The sequence below is a fragment of the Pararge aegeria genome, chromosome 18 (genome assembly GCF_905163445.1).
Source record: "Pararge aegeria chromosome 18, ilParAegt1.1, whole genome shotgun sequence".
Lineage (NCBI taxonomy): Eukaryota > Metazoa > Arthropoda > Insecta > Lepidoptera > Nymphalidae > Pararge > Pararge aegeria.
The window spans coordinates 4,956,801-4,977,343 of record NC_053197.1 but is presented as its reverse complement, the minus strand read 5'-3'; the positions used below and the strand labels follow the sequence as shown (position 1 = coordinate 4,977,343).

The following is a 20,543-nucleotide window of genomic DNA, read 5'->3' as shown; positions in this document are numbered from 1 at the left end:
GTGAATCAATTACGTTAGGACTTTACCTTCCTAGTCACCTAACGGTTAGATAGTTTGTGCGAAACTGAAGTCTTCATTTGCTTAAAAAAACAAACCATTTGAATGCACTCTTACGTTTTCTTTCGAGTTTCCTAAACTTTATTCTTCCTTAAGACCAATTTTTAAATGTTTACTGGTTTCTGTGAACGCAATGCTGCTACATTTCTACCATATTACCAAAGCCCAAAACTCTTACGATATTCAAGGTCATTCAATTATTTGAAAAATATATCAAATACGCGATGACAAAGAATTATACCTAAAATTTTTAACTAAACTTTATAAAACCATTTTTGAACCGGAATTCATCCTGACAAAAATATGATAATTTTTATTGCTCGTGTGATTTTTTTAAGTGCAAAATCCAAATTTTTCTTTATTATCGCACCTAGATAAACTATCGTCGACTACCACTTAAAACTTATTAACGCCTATTTTTTTCCCACACCGATGCATTTTCCAAAGCAATGATCTATCTACCCAGATCATTGGGAATCATTGCTGTGGAAAAACGCATCGGTATGGAAGAATTTTCATCATATCGCATATTTTATGATCTCCTTCTCATTCCTAGAAATAGTTGTAACTAAAATTAATACGGCAATGGCGAATACCTTCTTAAATTATCTACGATGAAAGGGTCACTATTCCGTTTGTTAATACCCAGTATACGCATCAAAAGTGCCACCTATGGGCCTACTTGAATAAAGATATTTTTGCCTTTGATTTTGACTTTATATGATAACATTAGCTGTTGCCCGCGGCTTCCCGCGCGGTTTTTTGGTTTTTCACGAATCCTGCGGTAACCGTACATTTTCCCGGGATAAAAAGCAGCCTATGTGTTTTTTCTATCTTCATTCCAAAATTCTGACACAATTGGTTCAGTAGTTTTTGCATGAAAGAGTAACAAAGATCCATCCATCCATACAAACATTTGCATTAATAATATTAGCAAGATTTGTAGGAGAGAAACATTATAACAGGTACATTTTAAGAAACCAACCATTTAAATTATAATAGTTTTAAAGTTTCTCACAACGTTGATTAAATTATTTGTATGATGTATAAAAACGTATCCGCATAAAACGAAAAGGGATCGAAATGAATTGCTACTCAAAATGGAAACTAGTATTGACGTAGCCTTGGGATGAACAAAAAGACATACAATAGGGCTTCTGCCACTTTTTATGCAAATGTTTGTCGTAGCAAATACTTGCGAGTAGGTACCACAGTAATTGTACCAAGAAGTCGTGACTGCTTAATTCAATCGGTTGTAGTTGTAATATACATCCGTTCGTGTTGAAACCGTGAGAGTCATAGTAGTTTAACCATGAATAGTTGACTCGCTCAATAAGTTTGTATTACGTACCAAAACGCTACTTTGATTACTGTGATATGTAATGATACAACCTTTTTCTGACTTCGAAATGATACAAGCATTTTTTGAAATAAAATAGAACCGAATTTCTGTAACGTTGTAATCGAAAAAAGAAACAACGGAAAATCAAAATATCATTTCAATCCACCGAACCGCTATTTACGCGCAATTTACACTGTACAGTAAGTGCTTATTCTTTGAAACAGCCGATGCTTTGCTGGAATGGCAACTCCAGCTTTTTGTTAGATCCAGACGTAATGGATAGTAGATAGCGAGGAAGGCGCTGGGAGCCGTTGGACACTGAACAAGAACTACAATTTGTTAGGTCTGACCCTTGAATCGAACCTCATCCAAAACCTCCTTCCTATCCAAAGTTGAACATCCTTGCCACTAAACCAACGAGACAGCAGACTTGCCCACTGGCTGATAACTATTTATGTTTTTCTGACAGAGCTTGCCCGAGAAAGTACTACCGCCTTGCTTATTTCTGCCGCTAGCAATATTGTTGTAATAGGTACTGTATTTCTGTCTGAGGGGCGTGAAGACCGGTGTAATTACAAGCACATAAGGGTTAGCATCTAGACTCAGGTTAATTGCAACCGTGCAAAGTTTCGCTCCGATATATAGGTACGATGGTTTTCCAGTTATATTCTGGTGGACCATCTACTGTACTGTGTGGTGACGGCAGATATTAGTACAGTTTCCACCACCCCTCCTCTTTCCGAAGGTGTCGCACGTAGTAAACTAATGGAATATAACAGAGAACGGGCAGCATCGTCCTCTACGCTACTTCTACCATCTACTGAGACCACCAACCTTTCTGCCTAGCATGGTGATTTTAGGCAAATTCTCTCTCCTTGGGAGAGGCTTTTAGTTCAGCATTGGACTGATTGCTTTTGAGGTGTGGGCCATCTACTTGGTCCGTCAATTATGACTATAAAGAAAAAAATAAAAGATCTCTCCGTCTCTCCAGGGCTGGCCACTGTGGGAACGTTTCGAGTCCACTGAACACGAGAGGCGACTGCTGCTGGTGGCAAGACTCCCGCACGTAAGGACCCTGAACGGTGGCGGCACCGTACCGCCTGAGGAAAGGGATGCGGCCGAACGAGCCTTCATTAGATACTACATGGAGAAACCGGAGTCGGACCGACCTGACAGGTAAATCTATATTTAATATTACAAAGAAGAAAGATCATTTGTTGCTTTGTACCGAATAGGCTCTGAAACTTCTGGACCGATTTTAACCATTTTTTACCAATAGAAAGCTCAATTATCAGGAATTAACATAGCCTAGCTAATAGCCCAGTGGGTAGGAGCTCGACTTAACTTTCGGGGAGCCGAATACGAATCCCAGCACGCACCTCTAACTTTTCTAAGTTATGTGCGTTTGAAGCAATTTAAATATAGCTTGCTTCAACGGTGAAGGAAAACATAGTGAGGAAACCTGCATGCCTGGGAGTTCTCGATAATGTTCTCAAAGGTGTGTGCAGTCAACCAATCCGCACTGGGCTGGTGGACTACGGCCTTAACCCCTTCTCATTGTGGGACGAGACCCGTGCCCGCTAATTGTTGATATGATGAACATAGACTAATTTATCTGAAAAATACGAGAAGTAGTTTTCCCGCGTTTAGAATTATCCTATCTAGATTGCAAGCTATCTCTATTATATGCAAATGTTAACTTGACCGGCTCAACTATAGATTTTTATAATAAGACAATCCACAGATTCCAGAATTCAACATTCTACACGCAAAAATAAAGCGTTTAGTGCTCGAAGCGCTATTTTAGAATCAGGTGTTAATATTTATGTCTTTAGCAGTAGCACAGCATAGTCAAGCCTTCGGTGCGATCGTAGGATACCGTGCAGATGACGAAATCTGCATAGATATTTCGAAAGAAATGCAAGGCTTACTTTCTCCCATAGCAAGAGGCGTTTATCTTGTGTCAGTGGGGTAATCATAGCCATTAGACTGTTCACTGCAATCCCTACCAATATATATAAATGCCAAAGTCTGTTTGTTTGTTTGTCCTCCTTTTACGTAGAGGTAGTTAGTTTATCACCATAGTAGCGAAAGCGCAGAGTATTGGCTTCTCTAATTATGTATAAATATCGTCGCATCTCATAAAAATAGGACGAGTAAACAGTCGACATAATTATGTCATACTATTTTTCGGGATTCATTAGGTAGTGATTTAAGTTAACAGTCTAATGACTATGAAACTGGAGTGAGCGCGCGTGGCCATCGACAGGTTATATCCGCCCTTTTCCCCGAAGGGGGGATTTATGGCACACAGAAAGAGAATGGCCGTTCATGGGCTATATAATGCAATTCGTTCTAAGAGTCGAAAATCCTGTACTATAAGAATCTATTGTACAAGCGTTCTGCCAAAAGCGCTATCTAAAGAATAGTGGACAAATTTGAGCTTTAACACATTAGTGATAAAGTCCCTCTTTACTCTGACGCGCCAGCGTTTCGATTCTCGAAAACTACTCTACTATTGCGAGTGTATACTTAACACGTACAAAAGGTACTGGACGAATAATCGAACAATAATTCAAATAAATAAATAAGAAATATATTGTGACCTTTAAACCTATATGTACGACTTGATTAAGCCTAAAGCGCATTAGATATCGTATAATATGCGGAATCACGAAGAAAGACTCTAACAAAGAAGTAATGTCCAGTTTAAACCGGAAGTTTAAGTAAATCGCTGCATTATATACCTCCATACGTTGGTGTCTACTAAGTTTGACCCAATTTCACAATGTAGGTACCTAGACGCCGCGGGTGGTCGATTCACGCTACGGAGAAGTAAGCAAATCGAAAATGTCGCACAGCTGGGGCATAAAGCACTTATTATACTGGATTTAGTTAATTTTATATCTTTTGTATTAGTACGGCTTTTTGTAACGGAACTCTTAAACTAGGTAAGTACTTATTATCGCCTAGCTTATTTATTTCTGCCGCTAAGCAGCATTGCTTCTTTCCGATCTGAAAGGCATTTTTTTATAATAACTTATAAAAGCGTGATAGATAAGAATGTACACCGCATGACAAATCTGCACCTCAATGTATATGAGAATACACAGAACAGAGCAAAAACAATAACTGAGTGAAATTGTTAGTACCGACCTAGAACAGTCTCCGACCGTCATGTCGGAGGAAAATAGGAAGGAACACATAAAAAAAGGCATAGTTGCCGGTGTATATACAGGAATATGAGGCGTACCTACGCCTCAGGTTGATGGACACAGGGCTGCATTTTGTGGGACGAGTTCTATGCATGCCCTACGAAGGTTTAGGTACTTTGTTTATAGGCCATCAGGTGGGCCGTCAATTATTATATATATATATATATATATATATATATATATATATATATATATATATATATATATATATATTTTTGATTATTTGAGGTATTATTGAAGTTAGTTTAGCTTTAGTTAGTTTAAATGCATGCACATTGTGTTTGCACAATTGTATGCAAAAGTTAGATAAAGCGAATTATTTTGTTGGTTAGAACGCACATTACTCTGAAAAGTTGAGAAGCGTATGCTGGGGGTTCAACTTAATCCCCACGAAAGGGAAGCTGAAGTCTTACCCACTAGGTTATAACCGTAAAGGTTCAGTTTTATGTCAATGGATAAGTAAAAATTGTTTGATATCTATTGCTCGACCTCCGGATAAGGATCTACATGGTCAACAATGGCTTTTTGTTACATAAGATTCAATAGATGTCTGTGTTTTAATTTTAAAGGATGCATCTTCTTTAGGAAAGTAGAACGAAGGTCTAATTTATAAGGAATAAATCGTAGGTGGTATAACATTGCGAATAGTGAATTAACCTCAATCTCTGACCAGCGAAATGCTAATGAGACAATCCGCATTGTGTGAAGACATTGAATTCGTAATAGTTAACACACTTTTAATTCGCTCAACGTATACATACGAGCATTTAAGCACGTTGTATAATAAATTACGTTATTTTACGGTTTTAAGCTTTTTTTTTTTTGTACTCTGTCAATACACACATCGCCATCTAGCCCCAAAGTAAGCGTAGATTGTGTTATGGGTACTAAGATAGCTGTTGAATATTTATATGAATATAATACACATAAATACTTATAATATACAGATAAACATACACACTGAAAAACAATCACGTTCATCACACAAACATTTTCCAGTTGTGGGAATCGAACCCACGGCCTAGGACTCAGAAAGCAGGGTCGCTGCTTACTGCGCCAGTCGACTGTCATACATGGATGACTGAATAGGTAATACCGAGGGGCAATTCGGTTTTCTTCGACCTTGAAGAGTCATCGTCATCATCATCGATCCATTAACTTACCACTGCAGGTCACGGCTCCCCTCTCGAGAAGGGTTTAGGTCGTAGTCCACCAAGTTGGCTAAATGCGGAAGTCTCATACCTTTAAGAACGTTATAGAGAATTCCCAGGCATGTAGGTTTCCTGAAGATATTTTCCTTCGCACTTTAATGATATTTTAATGCTTTTCCGAAAAGTTCGAGGTGCGTGCCGGGAATCGAACTCGGTCCCCCCGAAAAGGAGGCTAATAAATCAAATCTTTATTTAGTTTAGGCTATAGGTACAGCACTTATGCACGTCATTCCTACATTGTTTATTTTATAAACATAATAATAACACTTATAGTACTGATAAAAAAACGTGTGTTTATTTATGTACACGCGTTAGAAGTTATACTCCTTTGGCGGTAACGAGATAAAAATTTATAATCTTTTCAAAAATTTCATCTGCAAATTGAGTGTACACTGTCAAACCTTATAGCTAACTTTAGGGTGTCGTGACGGCGTGTGCGGGCATCGTAAAAATTTACTCTCATAATTTTTCCCTGAAACGCCAAAAGAAGTATAACTTCAAAAAAACGCCAAAGCCGAAGTCGTGACCACTAGGTTGTGACTGCTTAAAGGGTGCGAAAGTACAAAGCAGAATAAATCTGAGAATAAGTAGGTATGTAATAGATACCTACTTACGTTACCGTAGCGTCTTAGTTAAGCGTAGCGTCTAATAGAAAACGCGATAACTACGAGTAAATAACAAAACCTTTATACCTTGAAATCTGACGGCCTCAACTGATTTACAAAGACTTACGAACTTTAACAGGACATAAATAATAACAACGCTGACTGAGAAAGGGTCGACTAAACTGGCATGTCTAAACGTAGTGCCATTCTTTGTGAGCTTTGCGTTTGCATTATGCAGCAGCATTAGTGCTAATCCGGTGATATATTTCTTTTACTATTTACCTACCATTTTACAATATTTTAAAGGGTGAGTTCCCAACGAGTCACACCCAATCGTGTCACACTGTGACTCGTTGAGAATAGTTGGGAAAGTAAAAAAACGCAGTTCCTAGAATAAAGAAGAAAGTTTTTACCCCTCGATGATTTTGCTCCCATGAAAATTCATCATTCTATCATCATCGCCCATACAAATTAAAAAGTGTGACTCGTTGGGTATTTTCTTTTCCCATCAAGTTACCTGTCACTCGCTGCAACTCTTTTTTGCATTACAGTTCCCAACCAGTCACACCAAACAGAGAGTGTGACTCGATGGGAAAAAATTCCCAACGCGTCACAGCGTGACACGTTTGGGCGTGCCTCGTTGGGAACTCACCATTCAAAGTATGATAACAATTATCAAAAAGTAAGCATTTAGTGGTGTTGCGATGCCACGCAACAAAAATGGAAAATTCTTACAACAAGTAGCTAGTGCGTCAGGGTTTAAATCGGATTAGATTAATAACGGAAATCGACAAAATATTATAGACAGACTTTCGTTTAATCCTTAATGTGTTCCAATCCCACTCATCATACCCATATCAGTTGATAATTACCACACCGGATTTTTTTTATTAGACTACAAAGTAGCCCTAAAGTGCAATCTCACCTGCTGGTAAATGATGATATAGTCTAAGATGGTAACGGGCTAACCTGTTGGGTATATATCGATTATATTAAACCCATGCCCCTATTAAGTTTCTTCAAGACATCGTGCCGGAACGCTAAATCGCTTAGCCGCATGTTTGTCTACCAGACCATTTCAAAGGTCTATTTGCAACGTAGAGCCATTAGAAATTTGTAAACCTCTTTTTAGGCAATTAGGTTTACTACCTCTGCCTTGTATGTATACGAGAGATAGATGTATATGTGTAAAAGATATACAAATGATTGCAAAAGAAATTGTGAATATAATACGTATAAAGTCGTCAGATATCCCAACAAGCTCTGTACTGCAAAACGATGCAATAGTACATATATGAAATGTGCTTGCGGTATGGCTGTAAAAATATATAATAAACTACCAACCGATTTCGAAGACATGAATCTTAATATGTTTAAGAATAAATTAAGTAAAATGCTTCTCGAAAAATGTTATTATGATGTAAAAGAATATTTATTATAAACGAAATAATTTTAAATATAAATTATTGATCATTTATTTCGATTTGGTTATTTATTTATTTAATTACTGTCGTTTTTAATTTTATCATGTTTTTTTAGTGTTTATTTTAATTTAATTTGACATTAATTAAGGTTGATCTATTTAATATCCCTGAACCAAATTTGCACACTATTAATTTAGTAGAATGTTATGCTCTCTGAACTAACTATTTTGTTTACCAACATCTTGATATTGTATAAACGTTCTTGCATATGAATGATGAAATGATGAGAGCAGAGAATATGTAGGAATTATCAGGAATCTCAGACTTAAAACCGCTGAGCCAGTGAGGTCTTCAAATTGATTTACTTGATCCTGTATTTTCGTATTCTAGATACTGGGAGCTTGTAGGCGTTCACGGGAAACTGGATCCTCTAGTTTCGATTGACTTGCGACCGGAAAAGCGAGTGCAAATCACCTTCACGTGCGGAGACACTAGCGAAGTGAGGACTGTCGACGTTTACAGGTAAAGTTGATCTTCAGTGCTACATATTCCTAATGATAACCTTTTTCATATTAATTGTAGCCTAGTAATGTATCGGATCTCACGCAATATGATATATTAATAAACGTGGTATAACGTCGGAATAGTTTGGGGTTTTTTTTTGCTGACTATTGACGGCGCGGCTATCAAATGCCTGTGCGGACAAATGAATAAAGATTTTCTTTATTTGAATTTTTAAATGACAGAACGTTATGCTACGTTGATTTATGAAGCCCTAATAGTCTATTTTACACAAGCTACATGTAAGCATACTTAGGCTAATTCCTTTCTTACACTAAAGCTAAAAGACAAAAATCGACCCATCTATTGTTAATCCTTGATGTGGTTCATGAATGCGACTATCACTCATTCGAAGTGGTAAACGACGCGACGTTAGCCTCTACTAGTTCGTTGAATTTACGCCAAAAATACTGTTAAAAACTGAGCTCAATAATTTAATAGGAAATATTTTGATCTAATGCTGCCGGTAGTCTTTCGACTTAAACTATTAGCGCGCGAAATAATAAGAAGACAAAGACGTTTCTGTTTGGACGGCCTAACATAACAAATCAGCTAAACCATTAATTTTGGAGGGACTTTTTCGGGTAGAGGACCTCCAAAGGAATAAAGATTAAAATATTATATCATCATTTATTTTATGATCAATGTTTTTTGTTTTATAGGACTGTCTCCGATCTTAAGACGCGGCTTGAGCGGCTAGCGGGATTCCCCCCTTCTAAAATGCGTTTGTTCTACGTTGACCAGGAACTGAGAGACTCACAGGTAAATAGTATTTATGTTTAAGCCACACAAGTTGTGTCAAATAAAATCCTAATCCTACCCTACCCTGGTCGAATAATAATATGCTTATTTTTGGAGATGTTTCAGGGTCCCGAGGAAATGAAGTACCCAACGAAACAGCTGTATTCATACAACATCCGGTCGGGGGACGAAATCATCATAGAGTCAAAACTGAAGCACTCGATTTCCGCCAACTCTGGGGCATGAAAATGTATCTTGATAGTTTTTAACAACTACCGTCATTTGACTTGCAAGTTAAACTGTACTCGTATAAGATCTAGCAACGTCGCAATATATTTTATTATTGAGAAAAGGTAATTTGAATAAATTCAGCCTTAATAAAAGATTTGAAAATATATTTTTTTAATTTTAAACGCGTATTAATGATGACGAAACTTTCTGGCAAACTGTATTACTAAAAAAAGACAAAAAGTTTAAGTAATAAGGAATTTTTACAGAAGCCCCAGCTTAACACACCAAAAAATCTTGCATTCGATTGCTAGCTCGTACCTTTAAGTTTGAATTAAGTAGGTACTCGTATCATGTTCTTAAGTCACTAATACCTTATCTGATGATCAAAATATTAGTGTTTGTAAAGTAAAAAGTAGCAATTTAGCAGGACATTCGTTTTGTTCCAACAGTATACTTTAATGCAATTTTCTGTAGTGGATTACACATCTGAACACTTTTAGTAAATATTAGCAGAAAAACAAAGTAGTTTCCATAAATCAGAATTGTATCTATGTACCAAAATGGCACAAAGTTTACTTTAATGGAAACTAGATAAAAGACATTCAAATACTTTTATTTATCATATTTTTGCTGTAGAAATCTGAACAAACGATTTAACTTGATGTCTAAACCCCTCAAAACTATGCACATTTATGGAATGAGTAACTTTTCGATCAGGTGGTAGTATAGTAGAATGACGGTAGTTTACTTGTCATTGAAAAATTAACAGATTTGTAACTAAAGACTATGTTATATTGAACCTACTAACCTACTAGAATTCGTAGGATTTTTTTTATAAATTAAAGGGAGTGTTTAAGATTTAATTCTATTATATGTTTGTATTGAAATAAATGAATGGCGTCACAAAAAATTTAGATTTAAGTTATAAATATATTCTAAGCTGAAAGCTTTTTAAAATTCTTTTTGCACATTTGTTTTTGTGCAGTAAAACGGTTCAACACATAAAAATGTATTTTTCTTTTTTTTTTCTTTTGCAATAAACATCTGTGATAGTAAATTTTAGATAAACGAATGACTAAAGCCGCGATTGGATTAATTGTGATGGTGCATGTGATTATTTTCATGCCTGTGTAATTTACAGTGAGAATGTCAATGGCCATTAAATCTATTAATCATACTTATTATTATTAACAAGACAAAGTGATACTAACTGCCATTTTGCAAAATTTTGTAATTGAGACATACTTACCTAACTAAAATTAAGATGTCCACAAATTGTGGGAAAAGTGAATTTATTTTATTACAGAGGGCATAGTTACTTTCCTTTTCATAACTTTTAATTATTTTAAATGGAAAGTTGAAAAATGTTCCACTTCTCTGCCAAAAGCAAAATGTTTTGTACTGTTTAAGCAACAGCTTCAGGCAGTATATTATAATGATGAATTTTTGTCTTTATCTTGATAGAATCAAATTTAAATAAATACATGAAACTCGTAAAATTTTGTTTGTTTTCCCCCTTTATCATTTTATTAAATAAAAAATTAAATTTTATCCAAGAATCTCTAGTACTATTACTACATAATAGGTATTTATAAATATGAAATAGATAATTTCACTAGCTTAATTATTTATCAATAACTTTTTCCCATAAACAGCCAACATAGCATTTTGTACTTCTTCAACAACACACTTTTCAACAGGATTCCACATATCATTTTTCATTCCATGGATTCGTCGTTTTATGAAATTAACCAAAATATATACTTTATCTATATTCTTACTGGTTACCATTCCTTTGAGGTATGCTACAATTAACTCAACATCACAAGGTTTTGGTGACTGACCACTGTCAAACCAAGCTCTTAACAGTTCTCTCACATTTTCCCAAGGTAGACTAAGTAACCCTGGTGTAGTTACTTTTTCTACAAGGGCTTCTTCTGGCATTTGTTCTTTAATAGACTCTTTTTTTACACAAATTTCATTTGCAACACTTTTCCCTTGAAGAAATTTGCTCATTAGATTTTGAGATGTGGAGGCTTCAGCCTTCACAAATCTTGGTCTGCCTCTTCTCTTCCCTACTATAGAAGATTTTACAGTTCCTAGAACCGGAGATTTAATTTCGGGTGAAATGGCATTATGTTTCTTTGGTGTTGATGGATTTTTTATATTTTTTCTATCTCCAGTTCCTAGATTATTTTGATCAATATTACAAAATGTTTCTGTGTTGTTGAGTTGGTCTTCAGTTTTAAGAGAAGCTTTACTTGTAAAGAACTTATTAATTGGGCCCCTGACTTGTTTACTATTTATTGAATCTAATTTAGTTATTTGAATTCCAATACCCCTCATTTCCTTTGGGTCTATATTTTGTTTCTTGCAGATAGAAATTACTTCTTTAGTTATTATGTTTATATCGTTTGTAGCATTCTGTAATGTTGTAGATTTGCTGATAGGATCACAGAATCCATGGCCCATAAATTTTGCAGTTTCTAGAGGAGCATCTTTGGCTCTTACCATAAGTTTTAGAGTTATACACTTTCCTACTACTTTAAATTGCTGCATTCTCGAATGTACCTCTGCTGAAAGTTGTTTCAAAAATTCTTCACATTGCTTATAATTGTCAAAACGTATGCCATAGTTGACCTCAGCCGAGACTGATTTTCTTACTGTATGAAATGTTAATGGATGTGTATCACATCCACGACATTGGTCATACAATTGTGCGCCAACTTTAATGCCTAAATGGTGTTGAAGAGATGCAAGTGATAGAATCTGAAGTGAGCCACAAGTGATATGCCCCAGAGACTCTAGTTTCGTTGATATCTGCCTACCAACTCCAGGTAATTCTCTAAGATTAATATTATACATAAACTCATCAACAAGATCAGATGTTAGAAAGAACTGTCCATTTGGTTTAGCTTGTTTTGTGGCCAGTCTTGCTTGCAAACGATTACCACCAAACCCAGTTGAACACGGACATCCAGTTTTTCTTTTAATTTCATCTCTTATGGCAAATGCAAAATCATGAACACTTACATTTAAAGTTTTTAACAGTTCAGTGCAATCTACATACATTTCATCACAAGAAACTGCTTCTATGTCTAATGTATATTGAGATATGGTGTTGTACAATGTGTACGCTACCTCTTTGTAGCCCTCAAAATCATATGGAATTGTTTGCAAGTCTGGGCAAAGCTTTAAAGCGGCGCCCATGAACATCCCATTTTTTACTCCTTTAGCTCTAGCCTCATACGAGCATGAAGCAATTTCACTCATAGATCCATATTTATCATCCTCATCTGTGATATTGTCAATCCTTGTCTCAATTTTCATATCTTCAGCTATTCCCATTGCTTTACTTAGTTTCTTGATCTGTTTTTGCTTATATAAATTGAATTCAGTTTCTCTATCTACACCTGGTCTTTTTAATCGAGGTTGACCACCTTTAGAATGTGTAACAGCAACAGGTTTTCCTCTAAGTTCAGGCTTGTTACGTAATCCAACAGAAACAAAGAAACAATCCATATCAATATGCATTATGACTCTGGAATCTTGAAATACAATATTTGAGGTATTTTTCTTAGTGTTGCTAATTGAGAATATTTTTGACTTAAATTCATCATGGGCAGGAAATTCAAAATTACTTTCTTCTCGAAGATCATTGACATACTGTTTGAAACATGCACCAAGTTGGGATATATGATGCAACCTTGAGTTATTATAAAATTCTGAAATAAAATTAGGATCGGCTGCTGACTTAGTTACAGCTTGGGTTTTCTTAGAATCATTAACATTTAATGCAGTTGATTGCTGCTGTGGTTCAATAAAATTTTCATTACACATGATAAAACTGCTTTCCTTGTCCTTGAATTCTTCCTTCCTTTGATAGTCTTTGTTGGCATCTATTGTATGATAATTTTTATGAATTCTATGTTCTAAAACGTCTGACCTTTTCTTCTGATTAAAATTTAACCAGGGTTGTGTTCTAGAATTCCTATAAAGTAAGTAATCTTTAAAGTCCAGTAAACGGTTGGCTGATATGCTGTCTGTTATCCATTCAGGTTTAACTACTTTAGCTAAAGACATATTTTTAACCTTTGTGTCAGGTAAATTAGAAGCTATAATATAGTCATCACTCCTCTGGTATGTGTGATAAATCCCACCATGTTTTGCCATCAATTCCTTTAACTCGTCCGCCGATGGTACAGTGAAACCGTTAACGTAAATACTTACTCCATTAAAAATATTTGATAACTGATTTTCGGCTTTGCCAATCCCAGAACAGAACTGCTGTTCCAATTTAGCAATTTTAGCATGCATATATCCACCCCAAGCTTCGAAGCCATTGTCTGGAAACTTGTCATCTCTATTAGCCATTGAAAAATATTTAAAATTTTAATACGTATTTGCAAAAAATTTCATAAACTCGCAGTTCACAACAGTCGAGTGAACAATAACTTCATAAACCAATTTACCAATTTACAGTTACTGAGTCAACAATGTCTATTACTTTATTCTTTTTCCCGCCAAACTCCCTGTGTTGTGCGCGTGGTTATTGGTTACCTACCACACCAGTAAATAAATATGACCTACCTAGAGTATGGAGGGTAGAGGTAAGGAGGATCATCTGTGTATATGAAAAAGTGTCGTCAAAATGTATTAAATTAGGATGGCGCCACATTTGCATCAAGGTAACTCTTAAAAGAAGCGCCAAATATAAATATTGTTAGAGTAGGCTTGAAAAATAAACAAGGAAGTAAGGTTATATTTACCACAATATTTTGTACAACGTAAGTTGTTGAAATTCTCAATAATTAACTACTTTAGTCGATAATGACATTAAATTTTTTTACTCGGCATACTTCAATTCATCTACGATTGCTACATTCATACCATACCCTGTGCATCCACCAGCGCCATTGTGGAGGATTTTTGAACTGTTATTTAGCGCATACAACTGGACACTTTTTCAACTTTTCTCCCATATAAGATGACTCTCCTTACCTCTACCCTCCATACAACTGTGCCAATCGACCGTCGGATTAGGTCACGTATCTGAGATATTAGGCATACACCAGGGTAAAATAACAATGAAATGCATTATTTTGTACTCTTTTTCCTCATGGGCTTAAGAGGCTGCCCTAGAGATGAACAGTGAGAAACGGTAGGTCAATTTTGCTGTTTTGTACCGAATCTAAAAATCATTTCTCTAATATAAATATTTGTGGGAAACTATTAGAGCAGGGTTAAGATAAACTTAGCTTTATTTATTTTGGATAGTTTCTGTAGGTAGGTACGGTAGGTATATTACCGGTAAGAAAGATGCTTTGTTCGATTTCGACTGAATCCAGGAGTGATCTAGTTAGCTTAGTGCAGATTGGTAGATTTCACATGCCTTTGAGGACAATGAGGAGAACTATTAGGCATGCAGGTTTTTTCGCTATGTTTTCCTTCACAATTGAAACACTCGGTCCCTCCCGAAAGTAATCCGATCACTGCTTTTAATCTGCAAAATGGAAAGTACCTATTGATTAAGCTAATAAGACCTCGGATGTCTTAAAAACAATTTATCGATAAACCGATATTTCACAACACTATTAACTTATGAGCACTGTCTGGAAAATGAGTACAGCCTCAAAGCACAAGATATTTTAACTCAACGCTTTACACTTTTATTCACAAGTACAAGATATAGGTCTATATTTAGATCCATTTATTCGTCGTTGTTCTTAAATCATACATTATCTTTCACCAATCGATTTTTTCTGCAACTCTTAGAGCTCTTTATGCTATGGTACAAGTTGTCAGATTTTGAATTTTTGAATTTGACGTTGTTCTGACAGTTTTAATTTTGAACATCTAACGGTAGGTACCTACTACTTGAAATTCACGACTAGTGTTAATTTTAAAAATATTTAAAAATAAATAAAAATTACCGTTTTTTTTATTCAGTGTATCGCAATGTCTACAATAGAAGAAAATGCTATTATAGCACCATGGGTTGGCCCTACTTGCTGCAGAAACAGTTTATCAGTTGTTGTGCTCTCTTCTAACAATAATGTTATTGAAAATATATCCGAGGCATTATTGGATGTTCACGCAATGGGTGATTTTAGATGGAAGCTAGTTGTGTTACGTTCATTGTGTTTGGAAGATATAGCAAAACAATCGGAGTTAACGGGTAAACTATCTATAGATTTTGTTATTGTTGCAGTGGATACTAGTAGACTATTTTGCATAGATTGGGCGAGTAAAGTCTTGGAGCAAGTACATCCTGATCTGAGAATACGCCGTGTGGTGCTAGTGAATGCAACAGATTCCCCGATACATGCAATGGCAGTGAATACAAGTGAAATAATTACATTCTGCTCTGAGAACAGACTTGATATGTTGACTGCAGATGTGTCAAAACAAGAAGATGCGAATTTCCTAGCGCAAAGGTTATTGAAATATATAGAAGTATCTCTTGGTGTAAATACTGGAATACCTAATATAAATATTTGATATGAGACAATGTGTGACAAATATAATATGGAGTGCATATGCTGATGCACTTTAATTAATAAATGCCCCTCAGCTGGGGAAAACTCTCTTTTCCAGTATACTCTCACAACCCTGTTTCCGTGTGGGTCTGAAGGCTAAAAACAGATGCAGATGTACCAATAATTGAGTTAAATTGGAGACTCATTATCGAATAATTATAGTATATAGCTGGAATTTAGGCCCCCTATTGCACAACTAATACCCAAAATGTTGATTTTTTTAATATGTATGCATTTCTCAGCTAATAGTACACTTTCTTTGTTACCTCAGAATTCTTAATAATATTTCAGCTTATATCAGCTTGTTACATTTTCATAATAAAGTAATTTTATTGGGATTGTGAGAGATAAGAAATAAAATAATAGATTACACATTTCCGAATCATTTATTATACTCCATTGTACTACAAAATAATAGGAAGTTTTCTACAGTTACAATAATTATATATTACATAAATAATTAAACTGTGTATAACAGTCCTCGCACAGGTGTTTGAATCTCACAATGAAACGCCCACATAAAGCGACATTTGCCATTTCTTAAAGATAATAAAAAAATTATGTCAAGTTATATTTTAGTTATAAAATTACCTTATTCTCTACATGAAATACTGTTCATTCATTATAATTTGTGTAAAACTAATCATATAATAAGCATAAATTTTAAGAAATATTCTAAGTAATAAAAAAATCAACATTTAAAATGTCTCATACTTCTAAACAACAGTATTTAAAATAAAAAAAAACTACACTTCAACTGATACACTGGTATAATATTTTTTAATCTAAATTATAAAAAATAACTACTTAATTATTTACTGATTCTAACGTTAAAGTCACAGCAGTGACTAATTTAAAAATAAACGTATACAAAATTTAAGATTAAACTCTTCATGTCTGAATGGAAGGTAAATTGGTCATTAGAAATATATCCTTTGCGGGTTTAAATGTGTAAGCAAGAGAGCAATACATAAAAGTGTGCGATAGAGACAACCATTTAATATTTATTGACCAATTTTCATCCTATCCCACATGTAGACTATAGGCAATATCACAAATAAAACACCAGCCATCTAGGCTAATAAATAAAGTATTCAATCACATGACAGAAAAGCGATGGTTCTTAAGACTAGTGACATAAAATAACAATTAGAAATACAAAATAAAATCTCAAAATGTACCCAAACATTGTGTATCCAACAACCAGCAATGCAGTACATGTGTGTACACTTTAAAGATGACTGCCGCACATAATATTTTATCTGTTTTTAGGATCCTTACAACTAAGTGCACCAGAGTGGATGGTCTCAAATTACATAATTTTAAAATGTATAATTTCTTTTTTATACCAAAATATGGTTTCAGTTATATCCTGGATTATTAGCACATGCCACTAATCTTAAAAAGCTACAAAAACGTAAATAATTAGGACAACATGACAAAATCAAATTTACACTTAGTAATTTTCCTACATGACATGGATAATAAAAACGAAATGGATAATACAGTACAGCATATATTCATTATTCTGGAATGACACTTACATATAATAATTTTTGACACTACGAATTTACATCCACTCCCTTTCATTGGATAAGATTATTATTACCAAGGGTTTTCATGATTCCACGAAAATATCTTAAGATAAAGTCTGGTCTGAAAATAAAAATTCCCTTTGAACAAGAAAAATTTCAATATTCAGTTTAGACTAAAGAGTCTGTAAAAGCAAATTGCTAAATGATAATAAAGCAAGTTTAAATTTTCTCAATATAAATATTAATGAACATCTGTAAGTTTGAGCCTATCAAAATGGGAAAAAGGGTGTACAATTATACATGGAAATGAAAATTTTTGTGCCTACACAAAGTACATCATACAGATCATTTTGTAATACAAAAAAAATCCCCATGTAATAAGTATTATAATTTAATTATTTAAAAGTAAATATTTAGATTGGTTATTTTTAGCATGAGGGGTAAAAGGTTTATGTCAAAACGATAGAAACGCCCAAATGAGGCATGTCTGAATAAATAAACACAAGTAATGGATACTTCCTTATGAAATCTCTTAAGTTTATCTGACTTGAAGCGCTATACATCCATTAAAAACGCAGCAAGTAATAGGTTCCGGTTTAAAGGTCCTCACTGTTCATGAACCTATTGCTAAAAAATTAACATAAAGTCTAGCAGTTACAAAAAAATCTAGCAAAGTTACAAAAAATCTAGCTGTTCCTTCAATTTCATACACACAAATATATATTTTTTTTCATTTCAATGAAACAAAAACGAAATGTTAGCCCAACCAAGAAAACACAAAATACTACATACAACATCATTAATTGTTTCAGCGATTATAGAGATTGCACCTACATATTGATAAACATAAAAAATTACAAGAGGTTTGAATGATTTAGTGGAATGTGACTGAATTTTAACTGAATCAAGAAATCATTTTGACGAAAATTTATTGAAAAAATTTCTAATAACCATTAAAATAAAATTAAAAATTGCAACAATGTAAGACGCCCTTATACCCAGGCTGACAATACTTGCCGAGGTATAATAATTGTGTAGATTCTGCTTTACGCATATGTCTAAATTAAACTCACAGGGCAGGTCAAAAGTAGCGCCATCCCTTTCTATATGATGTTCTTTGTGGAAAAGGACAGGACTATTTTTAGCCATCTTAATTTAGTTTTATCAGAAAGGGCACCAATCAATGCTTAATTTTGGATTCTGGGCAGTATGCATAATCTGAATTATGTTTTCATGGCCTTATTTATTATACTAAACTCATCATGTAGAAATGAAAAATATGTACCTATATGACAATAAGAGAGCATATTAACTTCCACTGCTCAACTCTTTACAATAAAAATTATTATTAAAGGTTCAGTGTCTCAGAATTACCATCTTTATAATCAGTAAAGCTAATCAATTACTTTGTATACTCATTGAGAGAATTGGCGGCCAAACAAAGCAGTCGGCCTATAACATGCATCGCGGGCAGAGGGACTCTGCATTTCCACTGCACAGATTCTTTACATATAATCGTTATAAATAATTAATTCTCATTAGCAAAAAAATGTGATAGTGATGCGATGTGTAAATTATTTTGATTGTAAATGCAATTAAATGTATAATTTTTATATTTCTGTGGTTTTCTTTTTCTACAACATTTAAACCCCTTTTCACCAAGCCCTAAATTTGGACAAGGAATGAGACTAAGAAATCACAAAACTTGACAGGCAATAATTTTAGGGCTTAGTGACACGAGATTTTTGTTGGGTAACATTTTAGTATTTTATATAGCTACTGACGTACAATATAGCTTAACACTAATTTCCTGTACTGAGAGATATATTTAAAATAGTCAAGCTGACTTATTTTTAAAGCCGCTCATAGACATGCATATAATTAAGTTTTTATATCAGTTTTAATGCCAATGAGGTGCTTTAAACTTACGTTTTATGCAAATAACACTAACTCATAGTTCTAAAATAGCTTTACAGACAAAATTTTAATAGAAAAAAACATGTCTTTTATACAATACATATTTACATCAACTATTGTAATCCAATTTGTGTTTGTTGCTCTAAAAATCAAAATGTTATCCACATAAAACTGCCTAGTATTCATCTAAATTATTATGTATTTATTCCCACAAAACATAGGTGTCCGAGAGTAGTAGAGTGCTAGATTTTAGTCAAGTTTAATCTTTGAGCATTCATTTAAATACTCATTAAATATTAAAAATATGACTTGTGCGAGTTAATTTGGTTAATACCTTAGGCTGCACTGTTTATAAAGAGATTCTTATGATATGTGACTGCAACCACCATTTTTTTTTTCATGTAAATAAGAATTGTAATAATGAAGGAAAAGATGAAAATGAGATTCGTGATATGTGGTGGTGATGCAAGCCTGAAGGCAACAATTAGATGATGTTCAAAGTGAACAAGCAACGAAGACGGCGACAATTTTTGAATACGTATTAAGAATGAAACACCCGGGTACAATTTATGTGCAGAAAAGCCCACCCCACCGATTTTTGAAGAATCAACCGTTTTCGACGTGCATTATTAATTTTATAGTGAAAATCTTCACAAAAATCCTAAGGTTGCCTGGCAGAGATCGCTACTAAGCGATAAGGCCGCCTTTTGTATTCTACTTCCGTCTTTGTATTTCTATTCTTCTTTTATTTCCTTAACTTTATAGTGATCTTTATGAGAGTAAAGAGTTAAATAATAATAAAAATACTCGAATGCCAAGTCAGAAAGAATCTTATATAAACAAATCTATTTATATTTAAAGTCAAAACTGTGTGTTCAATTCGGCCTTGAAAGCTTTGACGTATCACTAAACGTTACTTTTTTTTATTAGATATTCAGTTGGTCAGTCAATATTCTTAATTACTCTCTGCAACTGCATGAGACTGAGCAGTGAGAACAGTACAATGAAGCCTCGAGTTTTTATTACACTCTAATCTTAAAACAATGCTTATGAAGAGGTGCCAATGTTTACGACACGGAATGCATATTATACGTGTTTATTTTTATTCCACCACAAGTTAATCCTGCGTTGCGATGCGTATCATGAACGCATACGAGGACGTGTG

The 20,543-nt window shown here is 34.4% G+C and overlaps 3 protein-coding genes across 5 annotated transcripts in view; 2 read left to right on the top strand and 1 right to left on the bottom strand.

The window, feature by feature from the left end:
- LOC120631355 (tubulin-specific chaperone cofactor E-like protein) overlaps positions 1-9,896 on the top strand; it is a 43,211-nt gene extending 33,315 nt beyond the window's left edge. Inside the window, exons 5-8 of one of the 2 annotated variants that reach the window (XM_039900874.1) lie at positions 2,391-2,575; positions 8,245-8,376; positions 9,078-9,177; positions 9,283-9,896. In XM_039900874.1, coding sequence (XP_039756808.1) covers positions 2,391-2,575; positions 8,245-8,376; positions 9,078-9,177; positions 9,283-9,402 — 537 coding nt within the window. In that variant the 3' untranslated portion in view covers positions 9,403-9,896. Of the gene's footprint in view, positions 1-2,390; positions 2,576-8,244; positions 8,377-9,077; positions 9,178-9,273 lie in introns of both variants that reach the window. The other variant, XM_039900873.1, reaches the window with a different exon arrangement.
- A 905-nt stretch (positions 9,897-10,801) lies between these two features.
- LOC120631354 (DNA repair protein Rev1) lies at positions 10,802-13,950 on the bottom strand. 2 transcript variants are annotated; one of them, XM_039900872.1, is made up of 2 exons: positions 13,860-13,950; positions 10,802-13,740 (listed from the first exon to the last, which is right to left on the bottom strand). In XM_039900872.1, exon 2 carries the CDS (start codon positions 13,702-13,704, stop codon positions 11,008-11,010), a length of 2,697 nt encoding a protein of 898 aa, XP_039756806.1. In that variant the 5' UTR covers positions 13,705-13,740; positions 13,860-13,950; the 3' UTR covers positions 10,802-11,007. The 2 variants fall into 2 exon arrangements, with proteins under 2 accessions (XP_039756806.1, XP_039756805.1); XM_039900871.1 differs by having other exon boundaries at positions 10,802-13,936.
- Positions 13,951-15,288: 1,338 nt separating this feature from the next.
- Positions 15,289-16,223, top strand: LOC120631383. The gene has a single exon (XM_039900922.1). The coding sequence runs from the start codon at positions 15,346-15,348 to the stop codon at positions 15,886-15,888; it is 543 nt and encodes a 180-aa protein (XP_039756856.1). The 5' UTR covers positions 15,289-15,345; the 3' UTR covers positions 15,889-16,223.
- Positions 16,224-20,543: the final 4,320 nt, after the last annotated feature.